Genomic DNA, 21741 nt, shown 5'->3' with positions numbered 1-21741 from the left:
ACGTTTGTGCGTTTGTCTGCCTGAAATAGCATTACTTTTTGCTTGTTTACTTTAATCAGAAGGTAACTTTGTTGTATAAGGGGTGCACACATTCAGATTTGCTTCCCTGTTGCAACCACATATGGCCCAAGTGTCTGTGTGGACCTTTTCTGTTTCCTTGGGGTTTCGCACTTTGTTTGCATCCCCGGCTACCGTTGGTCGCCCCTGTCGCACCTGGCCCCTCCCGAACTTCAAGTGAGTGTGTTTAGCAGAGTTGTGGTGCCTTCTTAGGCTTCCACACTGCCACCTGAAGAGGCAGAGCAACGGATGTGTAGCAGTTCAACAGTGCAATGAGTTCACCAATTAATGTGAAGCAGCTAGTGGATACGGTGGGATGGGTGCATAAGCCGGTGGTGAACTGTTGCGATGGTAGGCATGGTCCGGCTAACCCCATCCAAAAGGAGTGTTGGAACGGTAGCAACCATATGATGCTGTAGTGGGGGAGGGCAGAAAATGCCATAAGAACAGATGATGGACAGAAGCATGGCAGAAGCTGACACCAGCTTCCGGCTATTATAGTGAGAAGCTTCTCAAGCCCACTTCCTCAATATTACCTGGTGTTGGCCTATCTGGTACGCAAGCCGAGAGCACTGTAAACTCCTGGGATAACTTTGAATGTTGCCAGAACAGTTTGTGCCAGTTCCGAAAGAAGCTCATTTGATTGACTTATGGCAAGATACGTATGTTCATTACTTCTGTGTAAAATCACCAGTACTATTTGAACTAACGAGGACTATGTATGGTAGGCAGCAGAACTTGTGGGATGGGCACTCAGAAGAATAGGCCAGTATCGCCTGCTCAAAGAAGCAGCAAATATATTGTCAAGACAATACACTCGCGTTTGGTGTGTGGGGCAAACTTACGTTTTGAGGAAGGTGTCGGAGCTATGGCGTTTTGGGACACATGAAAGGAATACTTTTTTGTTTCTAGGGGTGCTCTCCATCAGCATAAATTTATATTTGCCATGTTGTAAAAACGAAGCTTGGTTTGAAATCTAGGGCAACCGTCTGTCTGCATTCGATACCGTAAAAGAGGTAGCATACACACGTTATTGCAGAGTAGGAACCCAAAGCAGTTTACAATTATAATACATTTAAATGCATTTCGTTAGATGGGGATATGTGGGTGCTCTTTCTTTTGGAAGGTCTGGCTAAAAATAGGGACCTTTCCTACTTGCGTAAATACGGCCAGACCTCCTGGCCTGGTCCGTTTTCAACGCTTACATCTACAGAGGGTTACATATTTTTTCTCATTCATTTCTGGTTGTTAGAAACTATTAAACGTGACCTATCGACTGAATCTTTTGGCGAATTAAACTGAGGCGTGCATTTATTCATTATGATGTTAGTTCCAAATGAAACGTGTTACACCCAGGAGCCTGTCTTGGGTGATGTAATGTAGTTTGGTATGCTTGGGCGCGTGGAACCGCACTAACAAAGTGCCTCTGCATAACACGCTATATGATGGTTAGCGCGGATACATTGGAGTTTGACTTGCCAACCCTTTTCAGACTTGGATTTGTATATTTCATTGGCATCCTCATTGCATTCTGTGCCATTAATTAGTTGCATTGGAGCATTCTCCAAAATGCCAACACGCTCTGTTTCAAATTACTTAATCAAATGCATATAAGATTCAATGTACTGACTTTGCTGTCTTGTATTGCAATTTTTATATCGCTTGCCATATAAAAAAAGCAACGTTGCTATAAATACCAAAAGAACTTTGTGCTAATTTACTTCTATTCAATAGTTGGTGTAGCATCAGATTATCCCAGTACTTGTCGACTGCTTGTTGTAACATGCTTCATCTTTGCAGGAGTCTACTAGGACATATGCCCATTACATGTCAACTTTCAAATACTGATGATGCTTTCTGTAAACTATATTCCCGGCATCTGAATGGTTTAAACCCAAACAATCTGTCATGTTTATTGTCTTGACAGATAACAGTGATCTTCTCTTCAAAATCTCAAGAGATCTCTTGGATTCTTCTTCTCTGACCATGAAACCGTTGCCTTCTTTTGGGCTGGAGGGAGGGCTTTCTATGGAGTTTCTAAAGGCAAAGTCTGCTTTGAGATGAAGGTTAGTTTTATTCATTTACTGGGTGGTGTTGAATTCCAACTCCTGCTCCAAGCAGCGAATGAATTAGTGATCGGTCCAGTCTGCTGCATTATTGTAGAAGCTTTATGCAGCAGTGCACAACCACAGTGGAGCATTAACAACAGGTTTGTTTTGTCCTACTTTTTGTGCCTGGGACATTACGCAGGTACGTAAAATTGGCTAGCGTTTTGGGAACAAAGGTCATGGTACAGGAACCCGACAAATATTTTTTTTCAAACACATTGCATGCTAAGGATGTGGAGTAGAAATAATTAAACTAAGTGTGGCCTGCACTTGTGTGATTATTTAAGTTGTATTGCCCCCTCATGCCAGAAGATTTGTCTTTGTAGCGTAGCTTTGATTAGATCTATAGTTCTCAATCATGCATGTTTCTGCATATCCTTAAAGGCCCTTTGTGGTTGCTGCACTGTCTGATTTTCATTGAATAGCATGGAAGGCCATCCTTGGGTGTGTGTGGCTGTGCACCAGTGGCACGTGAAGTAACAGTAGATATTGTACCACCTAGGATAATGTGCTGTATGGCTAAATACTTATAAGGTCCCAAAGGCAAGACCTATTGGATATGCCGATGCTTGTTGTTTTTTTACATGTCAATTAGCCAAATAAGTTAAGGAAGGTATATTAGACTGAAACCACTAGCTTGCAAAAGAAAACTTTAATTAGCAGATAAAAACAGGAAAGCAGGGTTCCTGTAAAGGATCCAATTAGACTAAAATGTGTCTGTGTCACTTAAAACACACCAGACACTGAATATTTCCAACTATGCACAGCAGTTCCTGTGCAGCAGTTAGTTTTAAGGGGATAACCTTGAAAACAATAAGTGCATTCCTTTTGGTAACGCCCTGTCTGATGAATACTCTATCTGCAGATTCCTCGGCGTGTGAATCTCCCCAAGCAGAATGGATCTAGACTTTCTCTTTAATAGTTCTGTACACCACGGGACATGATGACACTTTACAGGATACAGTGTTACCGCAGATAAGTAACTCTTCTTCTGATGAATATTTGTAACCACAGTAGTTCTCATCTTGTGAACTGATACCAAAGCCCCTCCAAGGAGCTGAGTCTCAAGAGTGGAACTTTACAATACGAAGTCCTGTAAGAAAGAGTAGGTAAAAAGGTCCTCCCTCCAGACCAGAGAATCAATACAGTAGTGCCTGGTGAAAGTATGGAGGGATGCACATGTGGCTGGCTGCAGGAGTCAATCAATCAATCAAATCCATTATTCGATCTTACACATAAGATCTGAAAAGCGTCAGAAAAATATTTACAATCCCATTTTAGAAAGGAGAAATTATAAAAAGAGCTTAAAACCTGAGTCTTAAAAGTGGGCTACCATACAATTTATATAAAAATTAATTTAATCTATTTACATAATGCCATACAAATTATGAAAGTCATTTTTAAGTCGTCTTATGCGCCAATCTGCTTCCTCTTTTTAATGCATGCCCATAGGAATGACGCTAACGAAAAGTACACAAAAGAATTTTGCAAAGATTTGAGAAAAAACAGTGCTACACGACAATATTTAAAATTGTAGCGCTTGCAAATTGGTACAATAAAAGTGTACCTTTCCTAATGGTAGAAACCACAACAACAAAAAAGTGAAGATCATCCTGTGTAGACAAGTTGTCACACGGACATAGGGAAAGTTCTGAATGTTTACATTTCTTCCCTGGATATCCCACCATCAGAGGACTCAGATTTAAACAAAATCCAAGCAAGATATATTTGTGCTGTGGGAAAGTAACATCGGCCAGATAATAATAGCTATTCTCCTCCAATGCTGGGGTTAGATAATAAAGTCGTGCCGACTGAGTGTGGAAGTGTTTTTCCCTTCTTAAATATTGGGCTCTCTTAATAAAAGTCTCAGTTACTTTCTGCTTGGATAGGGATTTACAGGTAGAAGGATCATTAAAAAGGCGACTTAAACCAAGTGCGGATAGTTCTGACTCCACATATTTTATCCACCTAATACTACTGTGGTTATCTAACTTTAGAATAGTTGTTATTGGATTTTGCGTAAGGGGGACTGTGTCCAAAACAGGGACAACCTGAGTCAGGCCTTTAGCCATAGGCTTAGCTCAGGTGGAATGATCCCCAAGGCCTTCAAGAAGGTCATTATGGACAAGGCATAACACAGTTTGATGAAAAGGAGAATCCATCACAAAAAGGACTGTTTGAAAACTACCATCTCTTCCTTCGCCAGGCAAAAGAGTGCGTAAATAGGCAGGTACTAACTGCCTGCACTTCTCAGAAGAGGTACAACGCTTTTAATAGGAGATTACTGGCAGTTCTTATTAGAAAATATGTACTCTGGAATAGTGAATACCTAGACTTCTCTATTTCCGTTCCAGTTTCAAGCACTGTGGAAAATTCAACCAAAAGTTCATTTTCCACCCTGTACTCCTCAGTTCCATCAATGCAAAAAATAAAGGGCTGCAATGAATTCAACGAGTTCAGCCTCTTCCCTTCTTTAGAGGGATGAGGCAAGGAGAAGAATGCTGGAAGCATAATGGACTGCCCAATGCAAGGGTGCCACCAATTTCGGAAAAACAGGGTGCACACTTGTGCACTTGTGACAAACATCTGTGAATTTGGGTAACTTAATCCCCGATGATTACATTTCCATCAGGGGTGGTTGGGAGTGTTTTTGCTTGGCTAATAAAATAATTTCAAATGTTTAAATAGAAACAAATTGCTCCCAATGAAGTACCTTGGGGAAGAAAAAGCACTGAACTAATCACAATGGATTCTGCAGATCTGAATACAAACAATGCTTAAGGAAAGACAAAGTACATTTCTGAGCGAAATGGATGCTGAATTGGACAATGATTAAACATGGCTTATAGATGAATAACGAGCGTCCTTCTATGCGCCTATGCTAGAGACATTAGAGAACATTTCTTTCCCAGGTCTAACATGCTAGATGGGTTTCATTGTATGATGTCGCGAGGAGGCTGGAGGGAGGATGTGACGGGGCATCTCATACTGCACACGTTCACACCCGATTTACCCAGTGCATAAACCAACAAATATGTAGAAGACATTGTGCTGCATTTAGCAGTGCTTTTCAAGCTAAGAAGTGCCTCGATCTTATCGGTAGAAGCTACATTCTATCTTTTGATTTAATGCACATCATAATATGGACTTGTGCTTGTTTCTGCCCCTCCCCCCTTCCCAGGGTGATTCTGAAGGTGCATTAGTAAACAAGCATTTGCAATGCAATAGGTCTCGCATTTGCCAGAGTTTAAGCTATTGGCATTGTAATGACAATGCCTTTTATTTATTTGTTTGCAAAACCCACACATGAATAAAAAACATTGTAATTTAGAATGCCAATAGCTCAAACTCTAGTAAATGCGAGACCTATTGCATTGCACAGGCTTGCTTCTTTAGACAGGCTCCAAAATGAAGGGCATTGATAACATATTCGCCATACCTGTGTGAGTTCTGTTATACGTTTCTCCAATGGTAAAGGTAGACCTTCAGGGACCGAGGGGGGCGGTTTCACACTAGGCTCTGGTGATGCGCCCAACGACGGCTCGCTCCCATCCTCCACCTCAGGGAATGGGCTGCTATCCGGAGAATCATTCAACAGACGTTCAAGGTCTAGATCGCTCAGAGTGTTCATCACATTGGCCGCTTGCAGCAAGTCTGTGGCTGTGGCTGAGCCAAGAAGTGTCAGAAGAGGGTCAGAAATAGATTCCGCTTCCTGTTGAGTAGGCATCACAACAGGCGCAGACTGTGAGGAAGAGGTTACTGTCTGCTCGTCTTCCTTCTTCTGGGACTCTTTCTCCTTCTGGAACTTTCTCAACATCTCATTTACACTCATGGAATATTTCTTCTTCTTCTTCTCCTTTAACCCATTTAGAGCAGTAAATCTGAAGAGGCAAAAGACCCAGTCTTAATAGTGAAGGTATAGCAAGTACAATTACATCACATAGGGTTTAACGATAATAAAAGGAAATACATTTCTAAGGGTTTTTCCAGTAGTCTTACCTCCCTTCAGACCCAGTAAGGCACTTACTCCTGGATTAAAAAATAGATTGGTGCGCTAGATGAACAGCAGCCGGTAAGAAGTGATCTGTGTATCTGCACTTGCTTCTCAATCAGAGGAATAATGACTTAAGTTCCCGCTAAAGGAATGGACACCGCATGCAGTGAAGCTTCTTACAAGGATGTACGACTAATTACCTTCAAATTCGAATTGTACTCTCGCCTCTGGAGCCATAATTATGCCTAACTGATGACACGATTGGTACAGTAATTTAAACGTGTTTTCTCGCTGATCAATTTTTTTTTAATCAAGAGGAAGTGGAATTAAATCACGGTGAAACAGCTGTTGGCTGTTAAGGCTGAAAGAATTGAATGGAAATATATCGCCATGAATTAAGAATCGATCTGTACAAGTTAAGACTGTGCACTTTAGGTATTTTTCTCTTTGCAAAATTGAACGAAATATTGATTATGAATATATTTTGGGAAAGAAATTTCGCTTTATTGTATTCACTCTCCACTTTAATAGAGTAACCAATTTGTTTTGCTTGATGAGATAGCAGGTAACACTCCTCAGTAAATCAACAACCATGCTGCAGAGATCGACATGCAACATGAACCATACAGGCTTAAAAACAAAAAATACCAAATCTGATTTTTTCACTGCGCAGAGTGCAATATAAAGGGTATCAATGAAGTAGTAAAAAGTAGCACCTGTAATTTACCTCCCATCCCACCACCATAGCCCACAGTGGTGTGTCAATGATCAATAAAAAAAACAATTAGTATTATTATTACTGTAGCTGATTATTAGGATTTTCAGCAACTTTCATCGGTTCAAATATAAGGTTAGGCATGCTTTTTTGCAAAAAACACAGTTGATGGACAGAATGTAGAACAATGTCATACATTCACCCCAGTACAAGGATCTGGGCCTAAATCCATCGTTTTTTTGCACTCCACACCACCCTGGGTTAGACACTGGCTATATGCAAATCAGCTCTGACCCTGTGCCTCATGGGAACAGTCCAGTCCGAACTACCAAGCCATGTCTTTCCCAGACCGGAATCAAGCATCCAAGGACCGGTTTCTGGCTATCAGCCTTCATTAGCCTGGATAGCTTGACTCCAGTGGTGTGGAGAGCCTGGGACTCACGTCTGAGTATATAGGCATGCTTTTTTCCCTACATTCAATCTCCCAAAACCTGCTCAGTTTCCAATAAGACAAACTTTTGGTTAGAATGATACTTGGAAATGGCTGCTGCTGTCCGCCTGCCAGCCAGGATTTAGTAAATGAGGCCTTTTGAAGTATTTGTGTATAGAAATGTCATGTTGCTGTAGTCAGACTGCAAAACTGCAGCTGATTTCCTATTATCAGATAGGGTCACCCCTTCTAATGTAATCTTACTCAAACTTTATTAAGAAAAAAATAGTTGTAAAGCTAGTTCTCTATGATGGGAATCTCTGCTAAATTCATTAACAGTGAATGCCTCTGCTGGTTAGGATTCCAGAAAATTTCAGAAGAGCAAAATGTCTGTGTGTGTCTATTTGTATGCCAATGTGCTTGTCTGTGTGCAGGTGTCTACATATGTGTCTGTCCATGTGCTTGTCTATCTGTGTTTGGCTGGACCTGTCCGTCTCTGTCTATCTCTCTGTCTGCGTGTCAGTCTGTCCGTCTTTCTGTATCTATGACTTTCTGTACGTAAGTCTTTCTGTGTCTGATTGTGTCTGTCTGTGTATTTGTCTATCTGTATGTGTTTGTCTGTCTATATCTGTCAGTCTCTGTGTACGTCCATCAGGTGCATCTCTCTGCGTGTCAGTCTGTCTTTCTGTGTCTGTCTTTATGCAAGTCTTTTTAGGTCGAGCATCAGTGCACATACGCTGACTATAGGACCTGCTGTATTCAATAAAACAACTTTATTCCCGCCAGCTGCTTACCATTTATTGACCCTGTGTCGATCTTCTTAGCTGGCTCCTAACGGTTTCCAATAGCCAACACGTCACTTCCGTTGAAGGCTAAGGAGCACTGGTCAAGTACAATTTCCTTATGTCTTCACTTTTCATCTGTTCTTTGGGGGAAATCATTTTCTTCTGTGCTTCACCCCAGATTGGAACCATTGAAACATATTGTATTGTATTGTATTGTAATTGCATTTATATAGCGCTTACTACCCCTGACGAGGCGTCAAAGCGCTTTTTGGGCGGGTAGCACGCTACTCCGGGACCCATAGAGGATTAGTGTTGAATTAGTATAGTGAAACATGCAAGTACATTTTAAGTGGTGGATAGGTTAGTCAGTTATTTGGATTTGGAATGATAGCAGAAGGTTAGAGGAGGATAAAGGTTTGTATTGATTTATCGCTCGCTTGTTGACGCATGCTATTCAGGAGACACAGCGCCAGAGCAGCGAGCAGCGAGGAGAACACCGGGGTGAGCGCAAGAGGCACCAGCGCTACCAGGCCACGCCCCCACCAAGCCGGGCCCTTTAGTTCAACCTCGCGTCTCCCCCTTCGCGGGAGACGCAGCGCCAAAACAGCGAGCAGCGAGGAGAACACCGGGGTGAGCGCGAGAGGCACCAGCGCTACCCGGCCATGCCCCAACCAAGCCGGGCCCTTTAATTCAACCTCGCATCTCCCGCTTCGCTAGAGACGCAGCGCCAGAGCAGCGAGCAGCGAGGAGAACACCGGGGTGAGCGCGAGAGGCACCAGCGCTACCCGGCCACACCCCCACCAAGCTGGGCCTTTTAATTCAACCTCGCGTCTCCCGCTTTGCGGGAGACGCAGCGCCAGAGCAGCGAGCAGAACACCGGGGTGAGCGCGAGAGACACCAGCGCTCCCCGGCCACGCCCCCACCAAACCGGACATTACCAGCACAAGGTTCCGGCCAGCGGGACGCGCGTGGACGCGCCGGGCTAAGCCCGGGCAAAGGGCGGGCCATCTGTGGCCGTCCGGGGCCGACAGAGGCCGGGCTGGGCCACATACATAACAACTATCTAACTAGAAGATATCCATCATCAATACTGTAAGTGGAAATTCTCTGGATTTTGTTGATATTCTAGCGGAAGTTTCTATAGGCTCCATGGGGAAACATAAAGCAATGGAGGGGGGGGACGGATCTGGTAATCCCTCGAAGCTTCGTAAGGGGAAGAAATCATCAAAAAAGACAAACCTATCAGCCGGAAATAATGTAATGGACCGTATTGAAGCTCTTGTGGATGGGTGCAGGGATATTCTTGTGACTGATCAAGGAGGTACGAGTGAGATTGCCCCAAGCCCAAAGGGATGGGTTCCCTCAAAGACAGTAAATGACCCCGCTGCACTCCCAACAACAATCCCAGAAATGTTTACGGCCAAAAGAAATCTCAAGGATAGCATGATTAACCTATCTGGGGATTGTTTAACTCCATCTGTCGAGACTCTCAATAATGATGATTTGTCTATCCATCTTGACCCCGAGAGCGTAAACCAGCCTCCGCCATCCGTCTCGCAAGTACTTCTTGGCAACAGGTTTGCGGTTCTGGCCGAAATCCACAATGAGCCCCCTGTCCCTTCAATCATTGATAATAGCAGAGACAAGGCACCACCCGGGAAGTCGGTGCTCTGACTAACCTTGTTATACTTTTACGGGATGAAATAGAGTCCCTGAGGGCTTTGGTCATTAGCTTAACTTCTATTGTCAATGACAAATGCGAGGCGTAACTAGATTAACATCTAATGCTATACCTGCTGCACGAAATTTTTTCCCCACAAAAACGCACGATGCAATTAAAGTACCCCTAGCTAAAAGCTTGAATAAGCGAGATGAATAGAATACAGGGAAAGTCGCTGGTTTGAGTACTGGCCCGCCACTCCGGAAAGACAGGAAGGAAGGGTTTTCAACCCAAGCCTGGGGAAGAGAGGGCAGTAGACAAGAGGCAAGGGAAAAAACGCTTGGTCTAGCTAGTCTGCAAGTAAAACCATTAGGGGTGGTTGTGGGCCCGACAAATGTTGAGGACAATAACCCCCGGAACAAGGGGAATTCGTTCTCTAATAAAGCTTACTATAAAAGGAACACAATATATATGACCAATGTTCCCAAACTAAGGCCTTCGAAGTTAGGTACCAGTGAGCGCCAAGACTCCCTAACTAACAAGGCTATCCACTGGCTACGCTATGTTAGAGGATGCCGCTCGGTAATCAGGGAGGACATCTTAGAGGCGAAAAGGTTAAGTTCCCCGAATTTCTCATGTGACTCTATAGAGTTAACTTTGAAATCTGCATTCCTTGCTGACAACCTCTTTACATTGGAGTTTAGATCCAGTGCCCCATCTCAATCACAGCTCCAATTAAGGAAAACCTGTCCCCATATTTTGTCTCCAATTCCAAATACCGTAGGAAAAGTAAATGTAAGGAATTGTTCGGGGTTAGACAACAATGATTGACAAACAGCGGTACTACTGATGTCAGACAGCGGAAATCTGGTGGTACCGAATGGTGGGGAATGTATGGAAGTCCCAGTAATTGCAGAGGCCGCAGGGATTGCATTGCGGGATGTTACCTCTCCACTGAGCTTTATTTCAGAGAGTGATACCACGAATAGGGCTGGTTTTAAAACCAATTCACATCTAGAGATGCCAAGTGTATCCGATCAAGGCCAGTCCACACTTACCCCTATAATTATTACATCTAAATCCCCTGGTGGCAACAAGGAGGGTATGGGGAGGTTGGTCTCATGGAACATTGCAGGGTTGCGTTCCAAACAAGACTCTCAGGATTGGGTAAGCTTTGTTAATAGTTCTGATATGTGCATGTTTCAGGAAACATGGTTATGTGAACCATTTTTTGTCCAGGGATACCTAAATTATTCTGTGACTGCATCCAAGGGTGCAAAGGGGAGACCTATGGGTGGCTTAACCATTTGGGTCCGATTGAGAGCGACCACAACCCAATGTGTGTAGAGCACAAATGGTGGACTTCTACCAATGTGGTCTCTAACACTGAGGGTGCTCTTCCGTCTCCGATTGTCCCTTCAAACGACATGCGCAGGTTAAGATGGGCTCATGTTGAGACTAACCAACAGGCTATTGCTAGCATTAACTTTGAAGCTGACAAAGCAATATTGGCCATTAAACAAAGTAATTTGTCCAATCCAGGCTCAAGCAGTCTAGCTGCAATTCATGATACTCTCTTTTGTGCCATTAAGAACCATTTTGTAAAACCTGTGAGAAGCAAGGAAGAAGGACCCCATAAGCAGGCAAAATGGTATAATACCCAATGCAGGAAGGCCCGTTTAGCCCTAGGAACCGCTATTAAAGAGAGGCAACCTATGGCTATTCGATTTGCTAGAAAGGAATACAAGGATAGTATAATAAAGGCAAAGAAAGCATGGGACGAGCTCCACTGGTTAGAACTAAAAGTAGCAAGCGATAGGAAAGATTCCAGGCATTTTTGGAATATCGTAAAATGGGGCTGAGAGGGACTACCTGAACCTCCCAATAATAATGTGTCAGAAGAGGAGTGGGTCAAATATTTTAAGCCCTAATATGCTGAGACCCACCATGCCACTGTGGTGGTTGACTTAAGTCCTGTTTACTATAAAGATGACTCTTTTAGTACTAAAGAAATATTGACGGCCCTCAACACAGTGTCCAGTGGCAGAGCCCCAGGATTAGACGGTGTTCCAGCTGACATCTTTATTAATGACAAAGAGCGATGGTGCAAGTATACTTATCTCCTTACCAACGCAATCGCTCGGGGCACAAACGTACCAACATCCTGGCAGGGTGCAGTAATAATACCTGTATTTAGGAAAGGTGACCGATCCCAGCCGGGCAATTACAGGCCCATAAGCATTATTAACACCATACAAAAGGTAGTTGGTCATCTAGTTGTAAACAGGCTCCTTGACTGGGCTAAGGAGAACAACGCCCTGTCCCAATTCCAAGCAGGATTTCGAAGATCTACTAGTACGGTCGATCAGGTGTTCCGCTTCACCTTATTCCAGTGGAGGACTGTGTTGCTGGGCGGGGGCAGCCTGTACGCGGCTTTTGTCGATTTGCGGGCTGCCTTCGACCTAGTACCTAGGTCCAAGCTGTGGCTGGTGTTGAGGAATCAGGGAGTACCAGAAGAGCTGTTGACAATGATAATTAGGCTCCACGAAGCTAACTTCGCTAAGATCCAGTGGGGGGGCCAGGGAATGGTGACTGCAGATTTCCCAGTTGAGCATGGCGTCAGGCAAGGGTGTTCGATGGCGCCCACACTTTTTACACTATATATCAATGGGGTTGTTGCACGTATGTTGTCTTCGAATGTGGATGCTCCCTCATTAGCTGGCACTAAAATTCCTATTTTGATGTTTGCAGACGACACGTTGATTTTATCTAAGACGCCGAGCGGTCTACAGCGTGCTCTGTCTATTTTCGACCAATTTTGTGGGGAGCATGGTCTAGAAGCTAATGTGACAAAAACAAAACTTATGGTTTTTAACCCCCACCGTAGCTTTAAATCCAAGTTAACTATGAATGGTCGTTCTTTAGAGGTAGTGGATGCTTTTACATATCTGGGAATCCATGTGTCTAACGATCTCAGATGGTCCCAGCATATAGACATTGCTTCATTAAGGCATAGGCAATTGGCTTGCGCTCTTGGTCTAGAACATAGAAAATCTTTGACTATTTATTTATTTATTTGAAAGTTTTATATAGCGCGAACAGGATCTTTGCAGATATCAGAGCGCTTTACACGGCTGGGAATGCCAGCAAGAGATTGGGGTTACACATAGGTAGAACAACACATCAATAATACAGATATAACAGTTAACTGTGTGCATAGATAGTCAGTAGCATCGATAATGCCAGCAAGAGATTGGGGTTACACATAGGTAGAACAACACATCAATAATACAAATATAACAGTTAAATGTGTGCATAGATAGTCAGTAGCATCGATAATACAGGTGAGATACATAGTCATAAAGTTCGAACAGCGATTTAAATGTGTGCGTAGATGGTAGTAGCAACAATAATTCAGGTGAAATACATAATCATACATGATCATACATGCATAGAGTTCGAGCAAAGTAATACAGGTCGGAGTAGGGTCTTCCGAAAACCATGCTAATCGGTCAAGTGTATTTGGCCATAAAAATGGCTTTTACTTCTTTCTTAAAAAGAGTGAAGGAGGAGATGAGCCTAGTTTCAGGGGGGAGTGAGTTCCAGATCCTGGGTGCCATTCCTGAGAAAGAGCGTTTATATGTTTTTACCTTCCGGAATCTTCGAGGTTTTAGCAGAAGGTTGTCTGTGCCTCTAGTGATTCTAGAGCCGCCAGAGATTGACAGCTTCTGAGTGAGGTATCTGGGAGAGCTCAGGTGTAGAGCCTTGTGTGTCATGCAGGCGATTTTCAGATGTATTCTGGCTTCAAAAGGCAGCCAGTCCAGTGTTTTCAGATCAGGGGTGATGTGTGAGTGTTTTTTTGATCCAGTGATGAGTCTGGCTGCAGCGTTTAGAGAGGCTCTTAGGGGTGCAGTGCTGGTTAACGGGAGACCGCAAAGGGCGATGCTGCCGTATTCAATTCGAGGGATAACTAGAGCTTGTACTGCAGTTTGGAAGTCTTTGGCTGGCAGGAAGGGTTTAAGCTTCCTCAGTGTATTGATTTGGAAGTTTGCTCCCTTAGTAGCCTTGCTGATATGATGTTGCATGTTAAGGTTGGAGTCGAGGGTTATGCCTAAAGATTTCGCTGAGTCCACTATGATGGGTTGGACATTGAGTGCAGTTAACTGTTTAAGCCAGGTTTGCGTGATGGGGATCTTCGCCGGGGGTGAGATCAGCAGGAATTCTGTTTTCAGAGCATTGAGTTTGAGATGATTATCAGCAAGCCAGGATTGAGTGCTTCTGATCGTAGAGTTCAGTAGTAAAATGTCGTTGGGGGATTGTAATTTGAGATATAGTTGGGTGTCATCTGCGTACATGTGAAAGAGTACATTGGATGCTTGGAGCAAGGTGGTGAAAGGTTCCATAACTAGGTTGAACAGGGTTGGTGATAGGGAAGATCCTTGTGGGACGCCTAACGATACAGGTATTGGAGAGGACATCCGGTTGTTACTCTTGAATTTCTGCAACCTGTTGTGTAAAAAGGAGGTGAACCACTTGAGAACAGTCCCAGACCAATAGACTAGACCAATAAAGCCAGCATTGCAGGTATATGAAGCTAAGGCTCTCGGCTCTGCACTTTATGGTGCTGAGCTGTGGGGATTTGAGAAGGTAGCAGCACTCCAAACCTCGGAAAACAAGTTTTTCCGGGCCATCACTGGTTTCCCCAAGAGTAGCCCACTGGTGCCTCTCAGGTACGATCTGGGCAGAAAAGCAGTGGGAGACTTGGTTAGACTTTGTCCGATCTTGTACTGGCGAAGGCTCTGGACTACGCCTGAGCTTTCTCATTATGCCGAGGGTTTCCTAGATATCATCAAAAGGGATGAGTTCCACAAAATCGGATGGCTTAAAACTCTTAGTCTAACACTGAGCGAACTTGGTCTTCAGGCACTGTGGGAAGATCCAGCGGGTACCCCCTTCCCAACAAAAAGAATCATAAAAGAAATCTATTGGGAGAAGGTAGTTGTTTGTACCTGGAGTAGTTCTAGTGCATTGTCCATGGCTGGAGGATTTCTAGAAGCCAAGCTATATCCCTGCCTTGAACCGTACTGGGACGCTATAACAAGACTAGGCGACAGAAAGCTCCTCGTCCAACTAAGAGCAGGAGCGCTCCCACTTAGATCACTGACGGGGAGGTGGATTACACGATAGTTGCCCTGCTTGTGGTGCCACCAAAGAAACAGTTGGTCATTTTTTATTTTCTTGTACAGCGTACTCTGACCCAAGACGCATTTGGCTAGCACCAACATGCAAAAATCTGGGTACCACCAGTAGTACCGTTGCCTTACGTATCATTCGCACAAGCACTTTAATGCCTTTAGCGATAGCTACAGCCAAGTACCTTGGATGGGCGTGGTCTATTAGACAGAGACTGATAGCCACTTGATTGTGTTTCTTCTAGTTAGTCGGTCTGCATTTTATACTGTCATTTCTATCTAAAACTTTTTATTCTCACACATTTTTATACTTGTACCTTTTAAAAAAAATGTTATGTATGGAATTTTACATTGTAAATGTATCTAAATTGTATTTTATTATCAAGTCTTAATTTTAATTGAAAGTCTTATTTTTTAATAGTAACGATTGTAAATTATTGTTAATTTTTGTTCTATGTACTTGCTTTAATGAGTGAACCTCGAATAAAGCATTATTTGACTTGGCTATTCAGGAAGCCTGTAAAGGATTAGTGGTGAATTAATATGGTGAAATATGAGGTAATTTCAGTGGTGAATATTAGTCTGTTACTTGGAGTGAGAAGGATAGCGGATGGATAAAAGGGGAAGAAAGATTTGCATTCATATAACACTTGTTACCCCTGATAGGTGTTGAAGCGCTTTTCTGGCGAGTAGCACGCCACTCCGGAACCCATAAAGGATTAGTGTTGAAAATTAATATAGTATAAATATGAAATAATTTGAGTAGTAGATATGTTATTCAGTTATTTGGGCAGAATATTAGTATAGTTGAATATGGAATATGGAATTTGAGAAGTGAACATGTTAGTCTGTTAATTTTGATTGAAAAGGATAGTGGAGGGATAAAAGAGTGAAGGATTTTTTAATTTTTTTAAGGTCTTAGCAGTAGGAAGAGGCTTTTGGATGAGTAAAAAGGAGTTTGGGAAGGAGTCAGAGGGGAGAGTTTAGAAAGGTTTGTTTTAGGGGATCGGTGTAGTAAAAAGAGATATCAGATGATGCAAGGAGGGGTAGAGCAGGAGAGAGTCTAGAAAGGGTTATTTTGGCGATCATAGTAGTGGTATGGGGTTTGGGATAAATGAGAGAGTGGATGTAGAGGATATATTGATAGATATATAGGATGAGAGATAGGGTAGTGCATTAGAAGGAGTAGTAGAAAGAAGTTTGATATGAGTCAGAAGGTTGGGTAGAAGATATATTGAGCGAAGTATAGACTGAGAAATAGGCTAGTGCATTGGAAATGCTAAATTAGAAGAAAGTGATAAATATATAGATCCACAAGTACATTGAAAGCATATAGATACATAAAGGAAGGAAGTATATTTAGATTAAATATATTGATAGAGGCACAGGATGAGAAATAGGGTAGTGCATTGGATATGCTTTTTCAGGAGAAAAGTAACAGACACACAGATCCAAGTACATGGAAGGTACATAGATGCACAATGGAAGTATGTACATGTAGACCAAAGATGATTTTTATTTATTGATGAATATTATTATTATTATTATTTTATTTTTTATTTTCTCTTAACAACATAATTATTTTACATGTTTTATAACGTAATACACAAACATAGGTACACATCTATAGTGAAAACAAATGCTTATATACAGAGGGATATGCTGTAAATTTCTGTTTCCGAATGGTGCTTATTTGGGGAAGGGCCAGATCTTGAGTTTTCTGAAGATAAGGTGGTTGTCAGTGGATCTTATGTTGAGGGGTAAAGAGTTCCATAGTTTGGCTGCTTGAACAGAGAAGGATGTGCCAACCATGTTTTTTTTCTTGTATGGTGGGATTTTGAGGCGAGATGCTCCTTTAGAGCGGAGGTTCCTTTCTTGAATGTGTTTGGTGATTTTATTCCTGATGAAGAGTGGTCCTATTCCATGTATTGCTTTGTGGGTAATACAAAGCAGCTTGAACGTGGATCTTCTGGCAACCGGTAACCAATGCAGGCCTTTCAAGGCAGGGGAGATGTGGTATTGTGGTTTGATATGCAAGAGTAGTTTGGCAGCCGAGTTCTAAAACCGTTGTAGTCTTTTCATGGTCGTTAATGGTGATCCGTGGTAGAGGCTATTGGCATAATCGACTTTGGATAGAACAAGGGAGATGGTAGCTTGGACCTTGTGTGGAAATCCCAAATGAGGGTAAATTTGTCGCAGTGTTTTTATAGTAGCAAAGCTTGATCTTGCTAGTTTATCCACTTGGACATTCATCGACAGCTTCAAGTCCATGGTCATTCCGAGGTTTCTTACTTCCTTCGATACTTTAGGCAGTGATTCCAGTTCATCAGGCCATGCGGCAAGCGGGTTGTAATTTTTCCAATCATCACACGTGAGTATCTCAGTTTTTGAAGCATTCAATTTGAGATGGCTCCAAGTCATCCACGGCTCTGAGACAGCTGAAAATTGGTGATTTTCCAATGTCTTTGGGGCATTCCAGTTGAAGGAGTATATGCGTGTCATCTGCATAGTTGTAGCACATGAGTTGAAATTTATTGATCAGTACTGGTGAAGACTTCATGTAGATGTCGAAAAGCATGGGCGAGATGATAGAACCTTGAGGGACCCCTGCTTTTGTGGAGTACGGTTTGGAAGAGAAAGGTGGGGTGTGGATGACATTAGTTCTGTTTCGAAGGTAGGACGCGATCCAGTCTAGAGCAGTTTCCTCTATGCCGGCGTCATAAAGTCTTTGTTTCAGAGTGTCATGGTCAAACGTGTCAAAGGCAGCTGAGAGGTCCAAGAGGAGTAGTGCAGCAACCCCGTTGCAGTAGACTGTATTCTTTAGGCCATCCCAGATGGCAAGGAGGGTAGATTCAGTGCCTCTTCCCGGTCGGAATCCTGTTTGGAAATCTGAAAATATGTCATTCTCTTCTATGAATTGTGACATCTGGGCGAACGCTTCTCTTTCTATCAGTTTGCCCAGGAAAGGCCCATTTGTAATGGGTCTGTATTTGTCAGGGTTCAGCGGGTCCAAGTTTGTTTTCTTCAGTAAAGGGTGTATGTATGACTTTTTGAGTTCTTCTGGAAATATTCCAGTAGTTAAGGAATCGTTGCTGATTCTTCTTACTGGAATGGCAGCAGAGGTTGTTAAAAGAATTGTCTTGAAAGTTTGTGGCGGACAGGGGTTAGAAGGGCTGCCGGCAGGCCTGCTTGCTTTGACCAGGTCCATAAATTCATCGTGTGAGATGTGTTAGAAGGAACGGAGAGGCTTGATTAGAGCATTCTTGGATAGTTGAATTGTACATTGGTTAGTGCTGGAGCTTTGTTTCTGTTGTAAGTACGAGTCCAACGTGTCTGCTTTGTCCGTATAATGATTTGACAGTTTGTCTGTGAAATCTTGAGTAACAGGATGAGTTCCTTCTAGGCAATTTGGTTTTCGAAATTCATGGAGTATTTTATAGAATTCTTTATTTGCACATTCAGCGTTTTGAATTCTGTCTCACTTGTGGGACAACCCCGCGCCGCACGGCCACCAGCTGCTGCGTGTGCCCCTTGCCCTGCCTCTACTGCCTCGCTGCCTGCCTCGCTGACGCTGACCACGCCCCCTCCTCCGAGCGGCGTGGTCCGTGCTCGCCTGCCGGCTGCCTTCGCTTTTTGATTGCTTTTGCCCTTGTTTTGCTTTCCATTTGTGCTTGTTTCTTAGTATTTCTTGTGTTAACGTTTTCCTTCCTGTTTGCCCGCCTACCCCGCCGCCCTCCGCTCTCCCTCCCCGCTTCCCGCCACCGCCGATTACCCCGCCCCTTTTTCTCTTCTGTACCCTCCCCGCTCCCGCCTCCCAGCTGCTCCGCCCACCCGCGCACTTGGCCTTATATGGAGACCGTGCGACGCAGGTGAGTGTGACCCACTTGTGGGACACCCCCGCGCCGCACGGCCACCAGCTGCTGCGTGTGCCCCTTGCCCTGCCTCTACTGCCTCGCTGCCTGCCTCGCTGACGCTGACCACGCCCCCTCCTCCGAGCGGCGTGGTCCGTGCTCGCCTGCCGGCTACCTTCGCTTTTTGATTGCTTTTGCCCTTGTTTTGCTTTCCATTTGTGCTTGTTTCTTAGTATTTCTTGTGTTAACGTTTTCCTTCCTGTTTGCCCGCCTACCTCGCCGCCCTCCGCTCTCCCTCCCCGCTTCCCGCCACCGCCGATTACCCCACCCCTTTTTCTCTTCTGTACCCTCCCCGCTCCCGCCTCCCAGCTGCTCCGCCCACCCGCGCACTTGGCCTTATATGGAGACCGTGCGAACGCGCAGCGGTCACGCGCAGCGGGTGCGCCGATTGTGCGCCGAAGGCGCGCCAAGGGTAAGCCCGTCTGCGCCCGTCCGCGACCGGATCGCGACCATCGCCAGGACCCCTGGCCCACGAAGACCCCGACCGACCCGCCTGACGTACTCCGCCGCCACCCTCATCGCACTCAACACCGGCCGACTCCCAGAATGCCACCAAGCCTCACCACGACGCACCCACGGACCTTTCAGCTGCCACGCCTGCAAATTCACCTGCACCCGGACCTGCCTCGCACCAGCACCCGCCAAGTCGAACACCAGCAGCACCCACCTCAAGTGCATCCTGCTCAACACCCGCTCCGTCCACAGACACGCCATCGAACTCTGGAACCTCCTAGACGCCACAGCCCCTGACGTTGCCTTCCTCACGGAGACCTGGATGAACGCCTCTTCAGCTCCCGACATCGCCATCGCTATCCCAGAGGGCTACAAGATCGTCCGGAGGGACCGCAACGCCAACCAGATGGGAGGAGGCACCGCCATCATACACAGGAACACCATCCGTCTCACAACCAGCACCGACAACACCCTGACCACCGCCGAACACCTGCATTTCCAGATCCACACCGACCCGAACACCACCCTCAGAGGCACCCTGATCTACCGACCCCTGAGACCACGCACACAATTCAGCGAGGACATCGCCGACTTCGTCAGCCCGCATGCCCTCCCCTCCGCTGACTACATCCTCCTGGGGGACCTCAACTTCCACCTGGAGAACAACAACGACCGCAACACCAGCTCCCTGCTCGACAACCTCGCCAATCTTGGACTCAAGCAGCTGGTGTCCACCCCCACCCACCTCGCCGGACACACACTCGACGCAGTCTTCTCTTCCAGCACAGACATCGACTTCAGCCACGCCACAGAGCTTCAATGGACGGACCACAGCTGCGTCCACTTCACCTTCAAGAGAACGACGACCCACCACCACCAGCAACAGGCCGCCCGCAGAAGCTGGAACAAGATCACAGCAGACCAGCTCGCCACCTCCCTGAGCCAGCACCCTCCTGCCAGCTCAGCGAACCCCAGCCAGGCTGCCGACAACCTCACGAAGTGGATCAGCATCTGCGCGGACGAGCTCGCCCCGCTGAGGACCCCGCCCAGCAGACCCGGCAGCAAGAAAGCCCAGTGGTTCACCGACGAACTCAAGAGCTCCAAGAAGAACTGCCGAGCCCTCGAGAAAGTCTGGAGAAGGGAACCTACACCGGACAACAGGACCACCTTCAAGCTGGCCACCTGGAAGCACCACCAGCTGATTCGCGCCGCCAAGAAAACTGCATTCAAGGACCGGCTGGACAACAACGCACACAACTGCAAGGAACTCTTCAAAATCGTGAAAGAGCTATCCAACCCCAGCGCAGGAAACAACGACATCACCCCATCGCAAGACCTCTGCAACTCCCTCGCTTCATACTTCCACAACAAGATCGCAGACATACACAACAGCTTCAAAAACCAACCAACGCACACCAAGACCGAACAACCACCCCCCACCACCACCCTCCACGCCTGGACCCCGATCAGCACCGAAGACACCATCCGCACGATGAACTCCATCCACTCCGGATCACCGACCGACCCCTGCCCTCACCACGTCTTCAACAAGGCCGACGCTGTCATCGCACCCCACCTGCGAGACATCATCAACACATCCTTCGACACCGCCACCTTCCCTGAGAGCTGGAAGCACGCCGAACTCAGCGCTCTACTCAAGAAACCCACAGCGGACCCCACCGAACTCAAGAATTACCGCCCCATCTCGCTCCTCTCGTTTCCAGCCAAAGTCATCGAGAAGACCATCAACAAGCAGATGGCCGCCTTCCTCGAGACAAATGGATCCCTCGACCCCTCACAGTGCGGCTTCCAAGCCAATCACAGCACAGAGACCGCCCTCATCGCCGCCACCGATGACATCCGAGCCCTGATGGACAACGGAGAAACAGCGGCCCTCATCCTCCTAGACCTCTCCGCGGCATTCGACACTGTCTGCCACCGCACCCTAGTACAGCGCCTCAGCAACGTCGGAATCCAGGACAAGGCGCTGGAATGGATCATCTCCTTCCTCGACGGAAGAACACAGAGAGTCCGCCTACCACCGTACAAGTCAGAGGCCTCCGAAGTCATCTGCGGCGTCCCTCAAGGATCCTCTCTGAGCCCCACCCTCTTCAACGTCTACATGAGCCCCCTCGCGGCCATCGCACGCCAACACAACCTCAGCATAATCTCCTACGCCGACGACACCCAGCTGATCCTCTCCCTGACCAACGACCCCGCCGCCGCCAGAGCCAACCTGCACGAAGGGATGAAAGAGGTAGCCGAGTGGATGACGACCAGCCGCCTGAAACTGAACTCGGACAAGACGGAGGTCCTCATCCTGGGCTCTTCACCCTCCGCCTGGGACGACTCCTGGTGGCCTCCTGCCCTGGGCACCGCACCCAAACCAACAGACCATGCACGCAACCTGGGCTTCATCCTGGACTCCTCCCTCTC

The 21741-nt window shown here is 45.7% G+C and overlaps 1 protein-coding gene across 1 annotated transcript in view; it reads right to left on the bottom strand.

The window, feature by feature from the left end:
* UBN1 (ubinuclein 1) overlaps positions 1 to 21741 on the bottom strand; it is a 753548-nt gene that overhangs the window by 249699 nt on the left and 482108 nt on the right. The window contains exon 7 of the mRNA XM_086941332.1: positions 5605 to 6046. Within this exon, the coding sequence (XP_086797458.1) occupies positions 5605 to 6046 (442 nt within the window). The remainder of the gene's footprint in view (positions 1 to 5604; positions 6047 to 21741) is intronic.

Source organism: Lissotriton vulgaris, chromosome 10 (assembly GCF_964263255.1).
Source record: "Lissotriton vulgaris chromosome 10, aLisVul1.2, whole genome shotgun sequence".
NCBI classification, from domain to species: Eukaryota; Metazoa; Chordata; class Amphibia; order Caudata; family Salamandridae; genus Lissotriton; species Lissotriton vulgaris.
Note: the sequence above shows the minus strand (reverse complement) of the source record. Positions and strands in the feature narration are given on the sequence as shown.